The sequence below is a fragment of the Trematomus bernacchii genome, unplaced genomic scaffold (assembly GCF_902827165.1).
Source record: "Trematomus bernacchii unplaced genomic scaffold, fTreBer1.1, whole genome shotgun sequence".
In the NCBI taxonomy this organism is placed as follows: Eukaryota; Metazoa; Chordata; class Actinopteri; order Perciformes; family Nototheniidae; genus Trematomus; species Trematomus bernacchii.
The window spans coordinates 741,307-763,854 of record NW_022988007.1 but is presented as its reverse complement, the minus strand read 5'-3'; the positions used below and the strand labels follow the sequence as shown (position 1 = coordinate 763,854).

General features: G+C 42.1%; 1 protein-coding gene across 2 annotated transcripts in view; it reads left to right on the top strand.

The window, feature by feature from the left end:
• uvrag (UV radiation resistance associated gene) overlaps window positions 1-18,931 on the top strand; it is a 105,632-nt gene extending 86,701 nt beyond the window's left edge. For both annotated transcript variants that reach the window (XM_034117322.1, XM_034117323.1), the window contains 2 exons: window positions 54-145; window positions 16,327-18,931. In XM_034117322.1, the coding sequence (XP_033973213.1) occupies window positions 54-145; window positions 16,327-17,125 (891 nt within the window). In that variant the 3' untranslated portion in view covers window positions 17,126-18,931. The remainder of the gene's footprint in view (window positions 1-53; window positions 146-16,326) is intronic.
• Window positions 18,932-22,548: the final 3,617 nt, after the last annotated feature.

Genomic DNA, 22,548 nt, shown 5'->3' with positions numbered 1-22,548 from the left:
ATGTAAGGTGTGGTGGTAGGTAAATGATCGGTATGTGTTCCCTTTTCTTGCAGCTGAGATATCAACATGGTTTGACAACCCCCGACCTGCAGCAGACACTACCCAACCTGAAGAACTTTCTGGAGCACGGTCTGCTGGTGCGATGGTAAGGATCAGAAACCTAACTCACTACACTAACCCTAACCTCAAATATTTGAGGTGTAAACGGCAACTTCAGCCAAAAAGATCATGTTAACAGGGATGTGCTTCAATTGAAGACAACAATAGGAATGTTTTTCATACAATCAATGTTTTTTGATACACATTACCTTCATCAAAACAGAACTAATTCTAATTGACCACATTAACAGACAGCATATAAGCACTTGCATCACACCATCACACAAACCCACAACATATATAACTCACATAAACTGAAAGACAAAAATAACAATACATAAACAACACAATGAGTGGCTAATACTTCAGATATAATTGCATTATATCTAAAGTATATAAAACGATAAGATAAAATGTACATTCCTGATATCATTCCTTTCCTAATTAGATATATGTTCAATACACTTCTTTGGAAACGTGGCTATACTTGTCCTATTGTGTTGAATGTTAAAGGGGACCTATCATGCAAAATGCACTTTTGTACGTCTTTTCTACATGAATATGTGTCCCCGGTGTTCCAGGGAACTCACCAAGTGTCAGAAAACACAACCCTCTCTATTTTCCTCCATACCCAAATTTCTAAAAAAGGGGCTGCAACGGATCTGATAAAAACTGATCCAGATTTGAACACTGTCCTGACGTCAGGACGGAGGCGCTACGGCTATTGGGCCAACTCTCCACCTATCAGGGAAATGTGGGGTTGGGCCACGGCCGGCCATTGCCGCTCGAAAGCGCTGGAGACGCTGTAGTACATATGCCAGGCCTGTAAGTGGCGCTGTAGTCTGCCACAAAAGCAGCGAAGAAGACTTCCCGCGCATGGTTGACATTGTTACCCTTCTGTTAATTCTCCGCTGTGGCTTTTTTTCTCCCTCCCCGAGGCAAGCGTTTGCTCCCGCTGCTTTAATTCAATGCAATCCCTCCCCGTCGAGGCAAGCACTGTAATTCTCTCCGGTTAGTCCACCAGCAGATGACAAACACCCACCTCTCCGCCTCTTCCAAGGAACGAGGGGACCGTGCGGCAGAGTTTCAGTTAGGTTTTCTTTCGCCGGTCAAGATGTCCGTTAAAGTTTAAATCTTCCGGACAAAATTAGAAAAGTGCCGGTCAAAGGTCTTCTTTGTTATTTATTGAGCTTTAAAACAAATGAATAACGACTCTATAGGCCTATAATAATATAATAAAACACGGAGGACGGAGATCTATTTTTCTCCCCCTCTTCTGACTTCATCAGAGCACGGCTCCCCTCTCCTGCAGGGGGGCGTGGTCAGCTGCAGCTCACAGAATCAGCCCCGTGCAAAAACAGTGCTAGAGAACAGCACATAGAGCGAAATGAGGCATGGCTAAAATGCATGATCTGTTTGGTATTTTGAAAACAGAAACGTATAAATATACCTTATATAGGTATGGCCCTACAATATATCATTTAAATATAGCATGATAGGTCCACTTTAAATAGACTGCAATTAAATAGCGCTTTGCCCGTCTATGTTCCCTGTGTCGTCAGAAGTAATTTGGGTTAGGTACTAGCCTAAGGACACAATACATTACATTTAATTTGGCTGACGCTTTTATCCAAAGCGACTTACAGTAAGTGCAAAAACCATAGAGAATCAAACTCCGAACAACAAGGAAAGTGCAAATATATTCACTTCAAGCAAGTCATACCATTGTAAGTGCTGGTGAATTAGTAACAAGGCCTAAATGAACTTTTAAGCGCTTTTTTTCTCCCTTTTTTTTCCTTTAAAGAATTTAATTGCCAAGGTACAATTGAAACAGATACGTTTTCAGTTACCATGTTGATGAAGATAGGACCTCTGACCTTCTGATTGGTGGACGAGTGCTCTACTTCCCGAGTCACAGACACATGCTGACACATTTTGAAGATTTGAAGCAGTTCAGACAAGCCGTGGTTGAAATTTAGTCCAAGGAGAAAAGAATCCACATCTTGAATCCTTTTCTGTTATAAACTGAAACATTAAATACTTCCATTAAAGCTCAACATAAAACCTACATACAGTATATCTACCGTGCCTATCACTCACATCCTGAGACACTGTCAGGTTCTTGGAAGCATTGGGAAGGATTTCTCTTGGCTTTTATCATCAGTCCGCCTGACAGTCAGCGTCAGGATTAACTCTCGGTCATTTGAGGGACGATTCTGTCCCCAGATGTTCCTACAGTAACGGTGTTGGGAGACGCACTCCATTCAACTTCACACGAGCCGTTAGAAACTCCTGTATCTTTGATTAACAAGCAACCCATAATACAACACTCAATGTAGGGTCCGGTGTTATATTATGTATAAATTGTTATAAGTGCAAATATATGGGTTATCCATGACTTTTTTTAATTTATTTTTTTATTTAACCTTTATTTAACCAGATAAAAACATTGAGATAAAATCTCATTTTCAATGCTGACCTGGCCAAGAAGGCAGCAACGTTACACATAACACAACACAAACATATAAAATACAGAGAACATAACTAAGAAAACAAAAGACGAAAAAGCAGTCACTACATTGTGCACATTAGGACAGTAAGAAAAGTACACTACTTGTTACTGCAAGAGCAGCTGGTGGTGAGGACTTCAGACAACTTCAATTAAAAACATGCTACAGAGACAAGTGCCATCAGTTTTAGGCTTGATTGAAGGTCATTCCAAGACCAAGGACCAAGAACTTGACTGTGTGAAGTTCCCTTTTTGTCTTTGTTTAATGAAAACATTCTTGGCAAACGCTGCCACTGCAAACGATTCAGCGTATTCAGACCTCGAATAATGCAAATAAACAAGTTCATTTTCATTTTGTCTAAAATTCAAGCAGCTTGGTTTGTTTGATTGCTTTGAAAAACCATCTTTATCTTGATGATTCATGAGGTTTGCAATGTGGTTCAGTTGAGACAATTGTCATCACAATACCTGGGTTAAAGTGTTCTCAAACGGGCTCCTCGGTGCAGGTCTAAAGTCGTGCAAAGCTAACAAAAAATAGAGCCAAGCCAGGCTAAGGTTTGTGGAAGACTGTAAGGATTGAACAAAAGAGGACTGGAGTAAGGTCAGAGTGAGTCCCATTTTCAGCTTTTCCCAAGACTTGGTCATCTATTGGTCAGGGATGCAAACTTGTCACCTTTCGGCGAAATTCGCCATTTTGAATCCAAAATAGGTCGTTTGTGTGATTCATGTAGATCTGCAATAAAAATATTTTTGGGGTATGGGGGGGTCTGGGACCCGGAGTAATCTGCGGCCGCGAGCTGTTATGTGCCATCATGACACGCATGGTGTTCTTTTTTTATATATTATAATGAAGCGCGAGCTGTGTGCTGGAGTCTTCCTGCCTGTCGGCTCTGCTCATGGATGTATAATAAGGCTCTGCTGCTCCGGGATGAGGGTCTAGCTTCAGCAGCTACATTACCTACGGTGCGTTCGTTAATATTAACTGTGTGGTCCGGAGTCACTGTGGCACAGACTGGACCGCTGGTGAACAGCTGTTAGAACGGGCCGTTCAGGTGTTCAGAGCAGAGCTCCCTGACCTGAGCGGCAGAGCGTGATGTGCACTGAAAAGTTTTTCTGTCGCAATATTATTTAAGGAATCGTTGAGTTAGCTAACTAGCATACATTGTCACTATCTGCTAACGTTAGCTTTAGCCTTCGTTTTCAAATAGTTTTTTTCATAGGCTATAAACGGAGGTGGTATAAGTATAGATCTTGTACTTGAGTAAAAGTAGAAGCTCTCAGATCTTGTACTAGAGTAAAAGTAGAAGTACTCAGATCTTGTACTTGAGTAAAAGTAGAAGCACTCAGATCTTGTACTAGAGTAAAAGTAGAAGTACTCAGATCTTGTACTTGAGTAAAAGTAGAAGTACTCAGGTGTAGGAATACTCTGTTACAGTAAAAGTACTGCATTCAAAATGTTCCTCAAGTAAAAGTACAAAAGTATTATCATCAAAATATAGTTAAAGTAGTGACAGTAAAAGTATTCATTGTGCAGATTGATCCATTTCAGAATAATATATATGATATGTTTTATAATGATTGATCATGAAAGTGTTCTCAAAGCTGGTAAAGGTGCAGCTAGTTAGAATGACTTTGTATACTGCAGGGTAGCTTGTGAATTTACTCCAGGTGGAACTAAAGTCTGATTTAACACTTGATTATATTTCACATCATTCATCCACATCTGTAAAGTAACTAAAGGTATTAAATACATGTAGTGGAGTAGAAGTACACCATTTACCTCTGAACTGTAGAGGAGTAGAAGAACAAAGTAGCAAAACATTGAAATACTTAAGTAAAGTACAAGTATCTCAAAATTGTACCCAAGTATAGTACTTGAGTTTATGAACTTAGTTACTTTACAGCAGTGGCTATAAAGATAGAAAGACTAAGCCTTGCACAGAGGCATGAAAATACATTTTCAAAATGCTCAACAGTGCTGCCAAAATTATAAACTGACTGCTACACAATTAAAAATAAATGCTTTTATATATTTCTATTAGATGTGACTCTTTGGCGTTTCTGTTATTATTAACTGCTTTGGTTGTTCTGACTGCTTCAATCCTCTGTTATTCCTCATTTTAAAGCCGATATTCCGTGGGGTCGGGGGGCTCGGATCCTTGTCACCTTTTTCATACCTGATGAGTTTGCATCCCTGATTGGTGTAAAGGTCAGCCGGAGTGGCCTAAATGCCACAGTGTCGCGCAATGACTGTAAAATTGGTGGAAGATTGGTGATAATCTTGTGTGTGGTTAGGATGGTATGTTTTATTCAGGCTGGAGTAGGGCAGATGTGTCTCTCTGAAGGATACATGAATTAAGGCACAAACAGTCCTCCTGCGAGAAAACTTGGTTCTTTCTGCACGGACAATGTTCCCCATCTCCAACGATTGGTTTCTCCAGTAGGAAAATGCTCCATGCCCCACAGCAGCTCACCAAGGTTTGGATGGAGGACCACCAGATCAAAGACCTGTCACGTAACACAGTCTCAAGTCACCAAGATAAAGATATATGGTTATGAGCCATAAAACAAAGCCAAGCTGCTTGAATCTTTGCTCCTGGTGCTCCATTTGCAAGTCAGCCAACAGCAATGTGACAGGTTGGTGGAGAAGAAGCCAATATACAAAAGCAGTGATTGTAAATAAGAGATACCACCATTCATTGATGTATGAGCTCTTCTTAAGTTCAAACATTAATATTGTGGTGTTTGAAAGTTAAGCTTGTTTTTGTTTTGTTTTTTGCATTATTGGAGGTCTGAAACGACTGCATCCCTGAATATTTCAATTTGGAATTTGGGAGAAATGTCGTCAGCAGTTTAGAATAAAAAAAAATAGCTTTTACATTGGAGAGCCAGATCATTTTTGCAGTGGTCATTTTTTTCCCCAGCTGTATAGTTAAATACTGTGTATATACATGACTGTATATGTATACATTTCTAGCAGCATTAGGTCTTCTAACTAAAAACTACATTTTACTGTGACATAGCACAATATTGTCTGAAATCATATGTACATATGTATTAGGCAAGAGTAATAACGTAGCACCTCTGCACATCATAAGTACCTCCACATTTGAAAATAAGTGTTTAATGAGATTTGCAGCAGCACTCTGTCCGGGTGAAGTGGAATGCTTAGATCTCTACTTCTCTCCTTCAGCAGGCTTTTGGCCTGTGAGTAACCTTTCACTAACCTTTCACTAAAACTCGAGTCGCTCTCTGTCAGACTTCAGCTCCACTGCCCTATAGAAGGGAAAGCTGTCTTTGATCTCCTCTCCTCTCCCAGGGTCAGCAAAGGAGAAAATGTGTATTCCACACATTAATTGAATAATCTTTTGTTTTGAAAGGAAAGAAGCCATCAAAAGCCTGAGCTCTGAAATCAGCCAGCCCCCGCCCCCCTCCTTAATGGGAAGTGGAAGGGCCCAAAGATAGATGAGATGAAAGCAAGGGCTCACTAAGCCTTAAGCTATGTGTGTGTATATGTGTACACATGCATGAACGTTTGGAAAGATGAGGAAGTGTAACATTTCTACAGTGGCTTGAAGAAGCAACAATACTTAAAAACAGAGATACCAGACATAAACACTGACTCAAAGACTGCAGAGAACGGACTTTCTCATCAGCACGAGCAACACTGAGCTTCAACAACACTGAGATCAGTCATTCATCCTAATATACTCTACATATATACATACAGTATAAAGCTCTGCAACAAAGGGATAGATTTAGCAAAGAAATATTTTACATTTAGGGAAAATTTGCTCTTTTCAAAAGTGCTTTCTTGCCGAGCGTGAGATCAACGATCGATAACACTCATTTCTGTAGGTAAATATGAAGCAGCCAGCAGCAGAGTTTCTTATCTTACCAGAAGGACTAGAAGCAGGAAACGGGTCGCCTGACACCATCAGTGACATTTGCCATACAAGCTCTTCATAGGCTCACTAATGAACACATTTGAGTTCATGTCTATCTTAAAAGAATTGAGACATAACGTGTTGACTGGTGCGATTTAGCTTTCAACCCTTATTTAAATAAGAGAAACCTTCAATAGCCGCTTTCACACCAAGTACTTTGCCGTACTTAGTTCCCAGCACTTAGTTCCCCCATGGAACTAAAGAGCAGATCGCGTTAACACCGGAAATAAGTCCCTGGGGGAAGATTACGCAAATGAAGCCGCTGACGTCACTTCTTCTTCTGCTTTGGGTTTTGACTCCCAGCAGCTTCTACTGGAGCCTTCCGAGTAAATCGCCAGAACGCCGACACCTCCTCATCACTCCACCGCTCCCATGTTTTTTTTTTGTGTTGCCATAAGTTATTCTCTCTCCGTTGGTGCGCGGGGCTAATGCTAATAATGCTAAAAAGGGAAAAGTACTCGGGTGTGAAAGTGCCTTTTGTGTGAAAGTACTTTTCACTTTTAGTTCCGATAGTTCCTGGGATTTTGCGTTCACACCAAAAAGAGAACTTAGTTCATGAGAACTTTTCCCCCCTTTTCAGTCCCTGCTAGAGAGGTGGTACTTTCCTGGGGAGAAAAAGTTCCAATTTCTGATTGGCTGGGCGAATTGCAAACCACGCCCCGTAAAACTCGGAAAAGTTTTGTGAAGCCGCCATTGTATTTGCTGGCATTAGCATTGTTAGCATTAGCATTAGCCCCGCGCACCAATGGAGAGAGAATAACTTATGGCAACACAAAAAAAAACCTGGGAGCGGTGGAGATGAGGAGGTGTCGGCGTTCTGGCGATTTACTCGGAAGGCTTCAGTAGAAGCTGCTGGGAGTCCCAGCAGCTTCTACTGAAGCCAGTCCCCAACTCCGGGGACTTCCGGCCGAGGACTTCGGGTGGCAGTATACGCCGTGAAGTTGTTTGCGGCCTGCCAGTAAACCCAAAGCAGAAGAAGAAGAAGTGACGTCAGCGGCTTCATTTGCGTAATCTTCCCCCAGGGACTTATTCCGGTGTTAACGCGATCTGCTCTTTAGTTCCATGGGGGAACTAAGTGCTGGGAACTAAGTACGGCAAAGTACTTGGTGTGAAAGCGGCTATTGAAGGTTTCTCTTATTTAACCTGTTACGCACCTTCCGCCCGGTACCGGGCGGATAAACGCGTCATTTGCAGGAAACAACGTCTAAGGAATCTTAATATTGAATAAAACTATGAATGTGTTATATCCATGTAACGGGAAGAAACTCAGCTAACTGATATTTTTAATTTTTTTTTTCAAAAAAAACCCACAATGCTAGCACTCAGCCTCTGAATTAGCCACGAGCGAAAACATGTAACGTAAAGCGGCACCTAAACTCACAATAACTCCCTTATTACTTATCCTAGATGCACAGCCAACCACTCGTTTTTGGTGTCCTGGAGACACTGAATCTAACGGTGCCCTCCTCAACACTCAGTGATAAACATTCGCGACGCTATAAACGAAAGCGTACATCATAACATGTGGAGCTAAGTAGCTAGAAACGCTAACATGGCTTACCTTGGTCAAAAGTGGTCTTCAATGGCATTAAAACGATAAAACGATGCTGCAGTTAATCCATAGGTTCATCCTATGTGTCTGTGCCTTCTTTGAAATTATTTCTGATAATCCATAAGCAATAAAACTGCGTTTTAGTTTCCACATGCCAGAGCTAGAATGTAGCTCCACTCTAACCTAGATTTTCAAACGCGAAGCCCGCACCTTTTCTCTTTACAACGAGTGTGTGTGTGGGGGCCTCCCCCTTCGATTCTATTGGCTCTAACGGTCAGAAAGGTGTGTCAACGATCCCAATCGAGTAAGGGGGGCCAGAGATAGGTCAAATCCACCCAAATGACCCCAGAAGTGGGGGTTTTTGGTTAAATCTCTCTAAAAAGGTCAAATGTCACTTGTTTTGCATCAATCTTGATACAGGGTACTTATTATATGTTGTACTTTGGATTCCTAAAGCTTTTAGTCTACTAACCCATCATCCAAGGGTAGTTTTCACTATCTGTAAAAAATAATTTTTGGACGGACACTATAATTTACAGTTTTTTACTATGTAAAATCTGAATTTTCTTTAAAATAAAAAACATTTATATTGATTCTGACACTTCTACATCCAACTCACAGATGTAACCTTGCTTTGATAAAAGAAATTATTCATATAACCCTTTTAGAAGTTAAATTGTAGTCATTTGTTTTGGGCATGTCATTTTCGAGCCTGAAACATGAAAAACAGGCTTGGTGCTTAACAGGTTAAATAAGGGTTGAAAGCTAAATCGCACCAGTCAACACGTTATGTCTCAATTCTTTTAATATAGACATGAACTCAAATGTGTTCATTAGTGAGCCTTTGAAGAGCTTGTATGGCAAATGTCACTGATGGTGTCAGGCGACCCGTTTCCTGCTTCTAGTCCTTCTGGTAAGATAAGAAACTCTGCTGCTGGCTGCTTCATATTTACCTACAGAAATGAGTGTTATTGATCGTTGATCTCACGCTCGGCAAGAAAGCACTTTTGAAAAGAGCAAATTTACTTGGTGTGAAAGCGGCTATTGATCCACGCAGAGAAATGTAGGTGTCTTAGCATCAATGGCTTATGAACTATGTTGATGCCCCCTATATTGAAGAGATCTACAGAAAAGAGCATAATAGGAAAATTGTGTCAACATTGATAAAAAGAGGATACAAAAAAAAAGAAAATGGACTAACAGTGATTAGAGTTGCCCTCCATGCATAATGCACCTTCAGCCTAATGTACTGTAAAGCCTGCAGTGAGGATGAGGAGGTGATGGTTTCACAATACCTGTCAGAAGGAGTGTATGCATAGATTTTTCCTTTCCATATCAGTTCCAGTCCTCTTTTGGCCCTTGTAAAAGACTACATTCAGATACAATTTCCAGCGCTGGGATCCAGCTCATGAAATATGGATGTATAAAAGATGTGCCTGGCAGCTGCAGACAATTATCGTATAGTCTGTGAGAGAGAGAAACTAATCTGCTTCCTATATCCCTCCTTGCCACCTCTTTCTTCCTTCCACGCATCCAAACAAGGATGATGTGATGAAGGATATGACCAAGGGCACCGTTTCCAGAACATATCTGGAAACGGTTCCACCCTTCATATAGAACTAATTCAGCATGCATCCAGTCTACAGGGAGAGCCTTTCCCAAAGCACCAAGCCCCCACACTATGGAGCGGAGCGGCTTCATCTCAGACATGTTAGAAACACACGGATAGAAAACCTGAGTGCACACTGGGCTTCATGACGCCCTTCTGGTGAGCTGCTGATCATATCTTTATACTTTCTCAGAGACACATCATAACATGTCGTAGTATATACAGTCCAGATCTGGTGAAAAATGGGCAATATAGGGGTATTTTTTATCTTTCTGAAGGATAAGAAACAGCAGAAAAATGGTGAATCTATTACCCAGAGGCAGACAGAGACGGTACCAGAAACCAATTTTTTGTAAACTCCACAGACATCAAAGCAAACACATTCAACATGCTGCCATTTGCCGCTTCACATCCGCTGAGGGCCTGGCAGACGTTCACAGGTCCCTGTAATCCCGCTCCGGTGCCTGGAAGCAGGGCTACGTTCACGGTGCGGTGGGGGGGGGCAAGGTGTGGCAGAGCTCCAGACCAGGCAGATTCACCACTGCAGCTGGAGGATGTGAGTCTCCCTGAAGACCCCATAGTGAGTGTAAAGTTAGGAAAAGCACGGCAGTCCCACTGTGATACATCACTTACACAAACAGCTGCAGTCTCATCAGTGAAAGATAAAAGGATATCATCTGAAATGTATACACCTAAAATAAGCATTTGCATGGTACATTAAGCCTACCAGGTGCCCTATGGATTTAGTATATTTATAATAGCAGTTGACCATTTCGAGGAATAAATCAAGGATGTTTTCTTTTTCCCTGTTCATGTGATATTCCTCCTTGATAATGCAATTTCCATTCCATTTTCCCCTTCTATAAACCATTTTTCTGACATGATCGCTTTTTAATTTGGAATTTAGCTTTTACTCCCTTAACGTACACAGAGCACAGTTCATTTTTACCCTTCGCAACACGTGTTTATAATACTGCTAATCACTAGCTTTTTTGAAAAGAATTGGGTCAACTCAATCAACAGAATAATTGTAAATTAATAGTGAGTGTAGCTTAGCATAAGGACTGATAGCTGAACAGGAAATAACTGCATGAAAAAGACATATGTTTACATTTTTAAACTTTGTTTTTTGTTCATTAAACAAAGAAGATATGATGTTTGAATAAGTGAGCTTAAGATGTTGTAGCCTTATATTAAGTGTACATATGAGAATGTATTTGTTAATTAACTGGGACAATGCACAATAACACATATTGCCAAAATTAGGCAAAAGGCATTTGTTTCCTCTGTAGACTCTGGAAAGTCATTCTAATGCTGCGTTCACACCGGACGCGATGCGAATATTCGCTTCGCTCTAATCGCTCCTATCGCATCGCTCTAAACGCTCGAGTTTCACCGCGGCTGCCAGCTGTGTTTACTCGCATCATTCAAACAAGACGCGCTGGCTCGGGAGCTACAACTACAACAAAATGAACATATTTTACCGTGATTAAATTGTAATACACGTTTCTAAATGATGCCGAAGTAACAACATACTGATACCGGTTAGTAAAAACCATGAATTAATGCTTTGACAAGTGTGCAGACAGACGGCAGGCGAAAAACCTTTTAAAATGCTTGTTTTCTGAATGAAGATCGGGTCGACCAGGCTAAGCTAACGTTGTATATGCTCATTCCACACTCATAACAACGGCCTACAGACATAAATAAAGCAGCGACTGTATTCACCATGACACAGACAGTCTGTGGTTTGTACTTGTTTAACTTTTGTCCAGTTTCTGAACAGATATGAGGAGCTGTGAGCTCTGTGTGCTAACTGCTAACAGCTATCGGCTGATGTTTTCTGGTTGAACGTCAGTGACGGCAGGCTGAGATCCTCACCGCTGATTGGCTTCCGCGAGAACGCGTCACGTGAATTTAACGCTCGAGTTGAAAAAATTGAACTCTCGCGTTTGACGCAGCACCGTTCAATCGCCTCAATCGCGTGATTCACGCCGCATCCACCGCTTCATGCTCGCCGTCCGAGCGAATTTGCGTCTGTCCGCGTCTCTGCATTGACTTTACATGTAATCGCGCCGCCCCCAAACATCGCATCGCGTCCGGTGTGAACGCAGCATAAGAAAGGATTTGTTATTTTTATGAGCTATTCATTTCATTTGACATTACTTTTCATTTCAGAATTTTTAAAACAACAGTATTACCTTTTATATTTGATGCAATAGCTCAGATATTGCACCATCTAGCAGTGTGGGGCGTTGATATTGTCAGCTTGTTGATGGTGTTGCACATGCTGCGCTGTAGTAATTCCCTGTCTTCAAAGGCCAGACAGTCAATAAGTCCTGCCCTGTTGAGCAAAAAGAAAACGTAGCTTCCACCACACTGTGTATCGAATTCTTAGTAATGTTTGCTCTTTTAGTTTCACAGGGATTTCCCTAAACCACATCAAACAGCCAAATCTTATCTGCCATTGTTGTTCTTGGCCCAAAATCGTGGATCGCTAGCAGGATTTGGATTGAACAGGGGCTTGTTGTGAAGCCAGTCTGGGGATTGGACAGTGGAAAGGTCTGGCTTACCAAATTCCTGAGTTGGCCTGAAATATGCCAGGTTTGACATCAGCAGGGGAAAGGAGAAAAGCGGACAGAGGAGTTATTTCTGGCTTGGCATGTTCCGTTTTCTGATTGATGATTTAGGCAGAGACCTCCGTAACAGTGTGCAGTGAAATTGTTGTCAGGGTGATGCAACAGATTGGGGTCCAGTTACACTTTTATGACTTACTGAAGGTGGTAGCTACCGTGCCAGTACCAGCTGTGTATCATACATTTGGGATGTGCAACAGGCCTTTTCCTCATCAGTTTGGTATATTAAGGTGCAGTCATATTTACTCTATTCGCTTGTCATACCCTAACCAAAAACAAAGTTCAAGCTGCACAGAAAGTGTGAAATATGAGCCCTCTACTGTAAATCCTCATAGGTATTGCAGTGTGCATACGGGGAACAATTTCCTCTTATGGCTTAACTCTCTTGATTATTATTGATACATTTGGGGTAGTGAGTCATTAGTAATTGAAAGTAACATTTTCCAAAGCTCAAGCCATTGCAAGATAGAGTTTAAAACATTCAGGTAAATGTTACAATAACATTATAACAGCCGCAATAATAACTTGTGTGCTGTAGCATCCAACCCAACGGATATCGATTGTATGCGTCATGATTCAGGGATGCCTGGAAATGAGTGATATTGTTTCAACAGAACTCAGAGACCTTTTTGAGCCTAATGGCATTATTGCTAATATGCTTACAACAAATGCTAGGCAATTTTTCTCACCTAGGTTTTGCATTCGAGTATGTACTGCTGAGCCTGGGAATATTTTTGCAAGAATTAAGTCCAAAGTATGCAACCTTTTGAGCCGTTGTCGTGCTTACATCACGGTGTTGGCTGGAGGAAAATCCATGGAAAGACTGCAGGCAAACACGAATAATCTCTGGGTTGTGGGCTAAAGTTGCATCTCAAAAATGTTGCTGTGTAGTTGGGGTCCAGAATTGGAGTAGTAATGTCCCAGATTTCAGATTTAATCCCATAATAGCCTTTAAAAATCTGTCAACTATCATAAATAGGATCCTAAAACGCAAGGAGGCAATCATCAAAATGCTTGTGTTTGGAGCGCTCACTCATACGTTTACTTTAATTAAGTGTTTTAAGGGTTAGGGTTAACCTAATGTTTTTTATTTCAACTTAATATTATTGCTTTCAACTAACCTAATACATTTGTGTGAAATCTGTTGACATAATACATTCAATTAAATGTAACGTTTCAGTTTTCTCAGTTTATACGTTTTAATAAGGTATTGTCTGTTGTAGGTATGGATATGCATAAAGTTTGGTCGTGTCCACCTATCAGAAAGTGTCTGTGATCTTTCTTCCCTCGTTTCTTCTAGATATATAGGCAGATTTAAACTGATAATGGCCCTAGATGAGTTGTCCAGTCTTGAATGTGCGCACAAAATATTGCGTCTTTGCATTTAACAGTTGTTGAGACATTTTACTTAAAATAATAAAATGTCACCTTGTGCTGGCATTCAAGGAAATCACCAAAGTCTTGAGCATTCCTCCTCTTGACTGTACACATTATTCTGCTAATCCATCCTGTAGAGATTGAACTAGGTCAAAACGTTGACATGCTGATGGAGCTAACAGAAAGTCAGGGGACCACGAAAGTAATAGAACTCATCCTGTGGGAACCATATATTATATGTCAAAAATCTAATCTAAACTAAAAAAAAAGATCCATTAGTGTTAATATTCTGTCACTCTTCATCAAGTGATGGATGAACATTACACCATCCTTATAATTGCATTCCACCTTTTAAAAGAGGAGTTTAAGGACAACTTCGAAGAAGGATGTATGCAAGGAGAAGGACATTTCAGAACGGGGACATAGCAAATGTTTAATGTTCATTTGAAACATTTCACGCAGTTAACCAAGAATGTCAACAGGAGACAGTTAGCTCATGCAATGTTAGTATTTGGCCTGTATGAGTTCCAGCTTTTCCAAACTATTTTAGGAAATGTGTTTCAGAGGTTCTGTGTTCCCAGGAACTTAAACCAGCACACATGCTCACAGTGGCCATACATGTGTAGCCTAATTGCCTACAATAAAAACATGTCATTGATATAATAGTCGAAATGTTTCAAGAAAGATTGTTATGACTGTTCAGAGGTTTACTTGACTGAAGTCCTCACAGACACACCCAGTCTCCTCCGTTACTCATGTACTGCTGCAAGTTACACTCATAATAGATCAAATGTAGGCCAAACTTAGAAACATGCTGTGGTGCAACAGAGTGACATGGTCCAAATATGAACATTCCTCATTATACAAAAGACTTAGTGGCATAAAATCAAATGGTCATCACACCGTCATTAATACATTTGCTTTAGGCCTAGATGGCCAGCTAACGTCACACCAAATGGATTACATTGGAGAGCCAGCTGGAGGGATGAATGGAAGAAAATGGCTGATAGTAATTCAAATCAAAGCCATTCTAATCAGCCAATGCCGTAAGGATATCAGTCGACCAAACTCAAAGACTGGTAGGAACTTATTAGCTTCTTATAAATGATGAATGTCAACTTTAACCTCTCGCTCAGTACCAGTTGTCTCTGGTTTCCAATCCTGTATTGTGTTTCAAAGAGTCTGAATCACATTTTCCACTTACCAAAATGATAATTGACTTCTCCTGACATCTGTCTTTCTTTCCTTCTTTCGGACAAATCAGTCTTAGATTTCCTTGGAGTGGCTTCCAAAGATCCCATGGGGGTTTCATTGGGAAAGTCACTGAAACGCGTTTGAGATGGCAACTAATTCATCCATTCTCTTTGTATTTGTCTTCCCAGAAAATGTGGTGTAAAAGAGCACATTGTTTCCATTTAGCTAAAAATGCTTTGCTGCAGAATTAAGCATATGCTTGTTGTATTAAACGATGTGTTTTGATGGACATCACTGCCAAGTAAAGCACAGCCCATCTCCTGCTCTGCTCTCTTCATAGCAACACCATCACACCATCAGGTCATTACCCTGCGCCTTTATTTTCTTAACTTTGACTTTAGTTGACCATTCAACATATCTGTATGCCTCTAAATATCTTAAAAGTTATCCATCCAGTATTTACAGGTTGGAACCATAAGCGGTTACCCACTGTACATTCAGACCGTGGATGGTTCTGGTTTACTGTATCACAGGGGCTTTGAAGTTTCTCTTAAAACTAGACAGACTTCTTCACTCTTCTCAGCAGTGTCCTGCCTGTGAACCCTGTCAGGACCACAGAGGCAGGGGGCCAGCCTGGGACAAGGTCAGGCCCTTTTTAACAAGCTGTCATGTGTTTGGTGGTTGAAGTGTCCATCAGACAACGAGCAGTATACAAAACATCCATACATCGAACGCCATTGTTATAAAGATTTGCTTTGTGGGTGTAAACGACAGGAGAAGATTTACAAGGACATCTATTATGAATGCAAGTCCAACTGAAAAGGCAGAGATATGTCCTTCAACTCGTTAAGCAACACATGTGAAGCTCTTGAGAGCCCCGGGAGGCCCTGCTTCACCTTTGACCCCAACAGCACAGTGCTTCGGCTCCTGGCATAGTGGAATAGTTAAGCAGAGCGCTAAATAGTCCTGTAATGTTGGCGATATGGCCCCCATGTAAGTAAATGTATGGCTTCAGTACTGGGGCCAGGCATGGTGTCCCCAGATCCCGAGTCTGTTATCTTTTATGGAGGAGAATGTCTGACATATTTGGGCGGACGCCTGCTGCGCACTTCCAGTCAGCACAAACTTGAGTGCAGTCCCACAGGATGCTCAAATGTTTTCTGAATGTTGTAATGATTTACAAAGAACTGCAGCTGTCTTTTTCCTTGAACAGGGGAGAAATAGTTGGGTGCTTGGTGATCAGTAGAGAATTAGGTCCAAAGGGAGCCTGGGACACTTTACGTTTGGCTATAGAGATCGCTACTTAGTCTTATCTCAATTTCATACTGCACATAGAGGTTGTTTGATTGTCATTGCTTTTATTTACATCCTTGATTATTTCTGTCTTTCTCTTTGTTCCTCAGTGACAGACATCACGTCTCGAGCTCCATCCCAGTCCCAGCCAAGTCTCAGCTGGGTGTGTCTGCTGCCTCAGAGATGGGCTTCCCCTCCCACACCAGCTCCCCCGACCGAGGCCTGAGGAAGAGGGCCAGTTCAGAGGCAGACAAGCCCACTCCCCCTCCCAGCTACAGCACAGCCATGGGGGAAAAGCAGACCCTGGCAGCGCCCTCTCCCTCACCCCAACACCTGTCCTCCTCCCTTGATGCCGGCATGGCCTCTCTCAACCTGGCCATGTCTACGGAGCCCACCGAGGACGGAGAGGAGAGGCAGGAGAAGGAGGAGAGCAGGGAGGCAGAAGTGGAGGTGGGGAGATGCAGAAGCACAGATGGAGAGATGGAAGTAGATAAAGAAGAAGAAACTGAGGAGCAACCGACCAGTAGCACTGTTGCGTGTCCCTCTCTGACAGTGCAGGACACTGGAGAGGACAGCAGTCAGCACACGGCTTCAATGAACGGCTCTGTCAGTCTGGCTCCAGAGCTGCGCTGCTCTGTGGAGCAGGCGGAGGAGATCATGGGCACAGAGGCCACCGGGTTAGGGATGGGGATGGGGATGGGGATGGGGCTGGGGTTAGGGGTGGCAGACGAGGCCCGGATGGAAGACTACCGCTCCATCCCGGTGGACCGCGCAGTCGCGGTGGAGTGTGACGAGCAGGTGCTGGGGGAGCTGGACGCGGCCGGCTTCGAGGAGTTCTCCAGGCGCATCTACGCACTCAACGAGAACATGTCCAGCTTCAGGAGGCCGCGCAAGAACTCTGATAAGTGAGGCTAGCACCTGAGGAGAGAGGGAGGCATGGAAGACTTGCACAGGGACAAACACATGCAGGGACATCAGGGCGGGTCCACTCCCTCATCACAGCATCAACAATGATATGAGCTATTCTGGAATAACGACCAATTTGCACTTATTGTAAACATTTCCATAGTAATCTTTTAAATGAAATGCAGTTGAAGTGTAAGTATTGGGACAGTTAGCTTTACTTGTATTTGTGATGCCAGCATTCATATATTTTTAACAATGGATGGAACAGTGCTTCATTATTCAGACATTTTTAATCACAACTACATTTGGACTTGACCTTAACAATGGCCCTTTTGAATTAGTGTTGTTGTTCACTAAAAAACTGAAACGTTGACTTTAATTAAATTCATTATGTCAACAGATTTCACATAACTGTGTTTGGTTAGTTGGAAGCAATATTATTAAGTTTAAATACAACATATTAGGTTCAACTTAATATTATTGCTTTAAACAAACCTAAGGGTTATGTGAAAGTTGTTGACATAATACATGTCATTAATGTCAGTGTTTCAGTTTTTCAGTGTAGTCTGTTGATCCAGGAGACATGGGACCATAACGCAGAACAACTCAAGTGTATCAATCATTTTTCAAGTCCTTCATGCAGTACCTTTTTTGCTCTTTACTTCTTGCACAAACATTATTATCTCTGAACTGCAAGATTCACAGTGCGGGAATTGTTTCAACTTGAAACATAATTAAAGAGTATAATCTTCTCTGAGCCGGCTGTCCCAGCACTGACACCTTAGACTGAACAAGCTAATGTTTAGACGCTTCCCGAGCCTTCATTTAGGATGCATGACGGTGTGTGTGTGCAGGAGGAAGGACGCAGTGTGTAGACGTGTGTGTCGCAGCTTCACATTAGCATGCAACAGTTACACAGTTACAGTGAGGTTTCAATGAATCCCACCAATGACCTTTGTCAGGCAGGGTTTTGCCCCCACAAATGAGGTGAGAGCCATAACCAGAGAGCCCCCCCCCCCCCCGTCATTCTCCACTCGGAGTCCAGGGTCTCCTTCAGGTCTTTAGGTGAGGAGCGGGTGTCCGCTTGGAGCTCAGCACTTGGCAGGGATACGGTGCAATTGTTTTTCTGTCCATCTCCATCTCCTCGATTTCTCTCTTTTTATTTTTCAATTTGAATGTACCCCATTAATATTACCATCCATGTTAATGTCACGTCCACTGATTCTCATATGCAGTGGAGCAAAGAGTTCATCGTGTGTCTGTATTCTGTTGGGATGTCTCACTCAGGCTTTACTGTAAGTGTTAATAGCAAATGTCTCTTTTCCATTTTCTGTGATGTTGTCCTGCGTCCATGTTCTGAATGCTTTCTTGCACTGGTATTCAATGATTGCATTATTTAAGTCTCAATGATTGTGTGCTTTGTTTAAAAGAAAATCCATATTTAGTTAAATGTTCCCCACTCACATGGGATGTCGCTCATTAATATTGTTAGACTTATGTTACCGGTGTCTGGTCCTGAGGCAGACGGCTGCCCTGCATCGCCGCCATGACAGATGACTCTTCAGCCCGCTCTGTTGAGAGCTATTGTATTTCAAACTAAAGCTACAACATCACATGCTACACAGTTCAGTCAGTGACCATGTACAGATACTTTTGTATGGAGGGTTTTTGTTATTAAAGACTTACAGTTCAATGGCATGGATGTGTGTAGCCCCCTTGAGAGTGCTCGGCATATATTTCTATTTCTATTGGTGTGCTCAAGTTTAACTGTAAGGGTTTTACAGCAATAAAATGTATCAAACATGCTAACCAGCATGCTATCTTGCTCACATTGACAACATGCCAACGCTAGTTACGAAGTTATAATGTATACCATGTTTCACCATCTTAGTTACAGATTGTTAGCATGCCAACAAATACTCTTTAGGACTAAACAAAAAGAGTCTGATGGGAATAGATATCCTAGTTGATCAGGTATGTTGGTAATCAAAGTACTAAACAGACATTGGACATTTGACCTGATACTTACACAACCTGAAAAGTCAGAGGATCACCAAAGTTTCATTCTCTTGAGGATATGTGCACTAAACGTGCATTTGTGCAACAAATGAAATGGCAATCCAACCAGTAATGTGGAGACAGCTCATGGTGGAGGGAAGTTGTAGTCTGGATCAAAGTCATTGTTTGCCTGAAAACTTTCCACAGAGCTATTCCACTAGCGTGAAGTTGATTAGGAATGATTCAAGAACATCATAATGGAAAACTAATATGAAATCTTGTGAAGTCTGCTGCTGATGTGGCACCTAATAACAATGCTGAGCTTAATAAATGTCCACAGCAGGCCGGAGAGGAGAAGGACACTGAATGATGGACGAAATGAAGTGCATGATATTGTTATTAGACATTTTCTCAGGTTAGAGTTGGGTAAAGGAATCTTTCACATCAGCCATGTTAGGGCTGCTAATCATCATTTGTTGTATGATATATTCATCTGTTTGTTTCTCAATCAATTATTCTTTTGGTTCACAAAATGTTAGGGATAAGTTATAAAAAGTCCTTAAGCACATCAAATAACTTGTTCTCACTGAGCAACAACCTAAATACTGTATGTTGGTGATGACATAAGAGCATGAGGAGCAGACAAATACATTACATTAAATACATTTTCAAAACAGACTTTTCAAGTTATGGACTAACCTGTCATCTTTACACATAACATGGACTTTTATATGGCAAACGTGTTGCCTTGTCTTAGCAGGAATAACACAGGTGTAATTAAGATTGTTAAAGAGGCCCTATATGCTTGTTGTGGTTTTCCCTTTCCTGTAGTGTGTTCTAGATTTCAGTAAATCGTCTGCAAAGGCTAAGGGCATGACATCTCTTAATAGTTGACCAATCACAACAGAGCTAGACAGATAACCAATCAGAGCAGACTGGGCTCTGGTTTCAGACAGAGGGTGAAAAGAGGTGCTGCAGCACAGGCATAAATACTCTGGGTGTTTCTCAATCGCGAGTAAAGCTGCTCCAGAGCCACTATTTCAAGCATACTACGTCATCGAGTGCCGCCGAAGTACTGTTCCAATCTCCAGCATACTTGGAAATCTACCGAGCCCGGCGTACTCCGTTTGGAGAAATATCGAGGCTGCACATGAGTAGACTCCGCGGTCTTAAAATCCCCACAATGCTTTGCGCACGGACCAATTTCCCCAAATCTGTGGCGGAAGATGTAAGGCGGGGCCTCTCATATGACGCACACCTGCACACTTGCTAGCGTGTTCCACTCTTTGTTTTCCGAATGCCAGGAAGTATTCTTGACTCGCTTCTGAAGCAAGATGCTCAGCAGACATGTGCTACCAAGCAAGCGTACTCGCGATTGAGAAACACCCTCAGATGAACCTGGAAATGAGCAGAATAGGGCCCCTTTAATGCATGCTGTTGAGAACCTTCACAGCTGAATGGTAAGCAGCCATTATCAATGTTTGTTGTATCACTAACTACACCTGTGGAACCGGTGCAAACTAGTGTGGCTGGCCTTTTACTGCAGCCCATGTTTCTGTGATTGCACATAAACAACAGCTGATATGTTTATGGTTTAATTCAACAGTACTTCATGGACAGGGAAGACTCCAGGTGCATCCTGCTTTGAACTCCTTGAAAGTCATTAGTCTGGCAGGTACGGCTCATAATCTGTTCCATCTGAAATATATTTGAAATGTATCTCATTTTAGTCTTGTCAGATTGAGCATGTTGTGCTCAGCTCTCCTGGCTGGTGTACCATGCATCCCTTTTGACTGTAGTTGGGGATGAATGGAAACATTGTGAATATTGTACTGACTTGGTAAATCATGTCTTAAGCCTCGTTTTACTCCTCTGATTATAATCAACCATTTGTACTGAGGCCAGCGTATAAAAGGAGTAACTGGGGTTTTTTGTTTCCAGGTATTTCATATTTGTTAAATTGATGGACCTTTAATGCTTGTCATTTATTTCAGATTCATGACATCACATTGTTTATGCATGAACTACTATCAGTTTCAGTGTGTTGGCCAGAGCAGCTCTTTCCCCTCGTTGGCCCTTATCAATGTGAGCACCACATACCTTACATATATGTACACATGTGGTGATACATGTGACTTACAGTGCCTTCAGCACTTGAAGTAAGCCCTTTTCTAATGAAATAAGCTCTTGTGCATTCCTTTACCTCATTATACACTCGTCTGGGTAAAATCCAACCTTTCCGTGGTATTACCATGTCACTGTGTTGTCAGGGCTACAGGCAATGTTTCAATTTGTTCACATTAAGCACCGGAAAACAGTAACTTAAAGTCTTTGGAGTATACGGTGTGCTTGTAAATCACTTTCAGGCAGATTATGTTTGGCTGCTATCAATATATTTATTATACAATAAAGCTTTCTCTTTCAGAATCACCTGTTGGGCTTTTTATAGGCATTACCATTAGGAATTGCAATAATGCAGATGATTGCTGAAGCTGTCCCAGTACATTCACATGAAGCCGTTTCCTGCTCCACAAGCTCCTCGTGTCACTGCTGACTGTCTGCTCTCACGGCTAAGCCCCCGCAGGTGTCTGAAGGCCTCAACGCTCGGCCTTCTGGGAGTCACATTTAGCTGGGGACAGGACATTTGTGCCATCATGGAAGGCAGACCTGCTGTAGCATGTGAGTGCATTTTCCTGTGCACAGGTGCACGGCTTAAAACGTTGATAGTTTGCAGGTTATTATTATAGTTTAAAGTTTATGAGAACAAGAACTGAGGCATTGAGAGTGAGAGTAAGCAGGCCTCATTTCCTTACTCACAAAGCCATCTTCATATTCTCGAGCTGAGTGCTCGGTTTAAAGAGTTCAGCGCGGCTGCAATGTATAGTCTGCTGTACTGGTCATCATCACAGGCACCTCACAAAAGACACACCAGCCCAAAGCAGCAACGCCTGCTGTCTAAGCCCCGGCCTCTTGGCTTTACACCAGTGTGTGTGTGTGTGTGTGTGTGTGTGTGTGTGTGTGTGTGTGTGTGTGTGATGTGTTGTGGTGTGTGTGTGTGTGTGTGTGTGTGTGTGTGTGTGTGTGTGTGTGTGTGTGTGTGTGTGTGTGTGTGTGTGTGTGTGTGTGTGTGTGTGTGTGTGTGTGTGTGTGTGTGTGTGTGTGTGTGTGTGTGTGTGTGTGTGTGTGTGTGTGTCCTCACTTACTCTGTTCATTGATTTTAATATTCACCAGACATACTGTCCACTCCTGATGTGCGTTGTGTTATGAAGTAGACTCCATCTCAGCGTGCATTATGGGTAGGATTAACAATGTTCACAGGGAGGAGACTCGCTGCAGTCCCTCAGCACCTCATTTGTTCTGCAGCCATATCGTCTGACACCATCGGTCCCAGGTCAAAGTCATTCAGCGTACCCCTGTCATTCTATGGT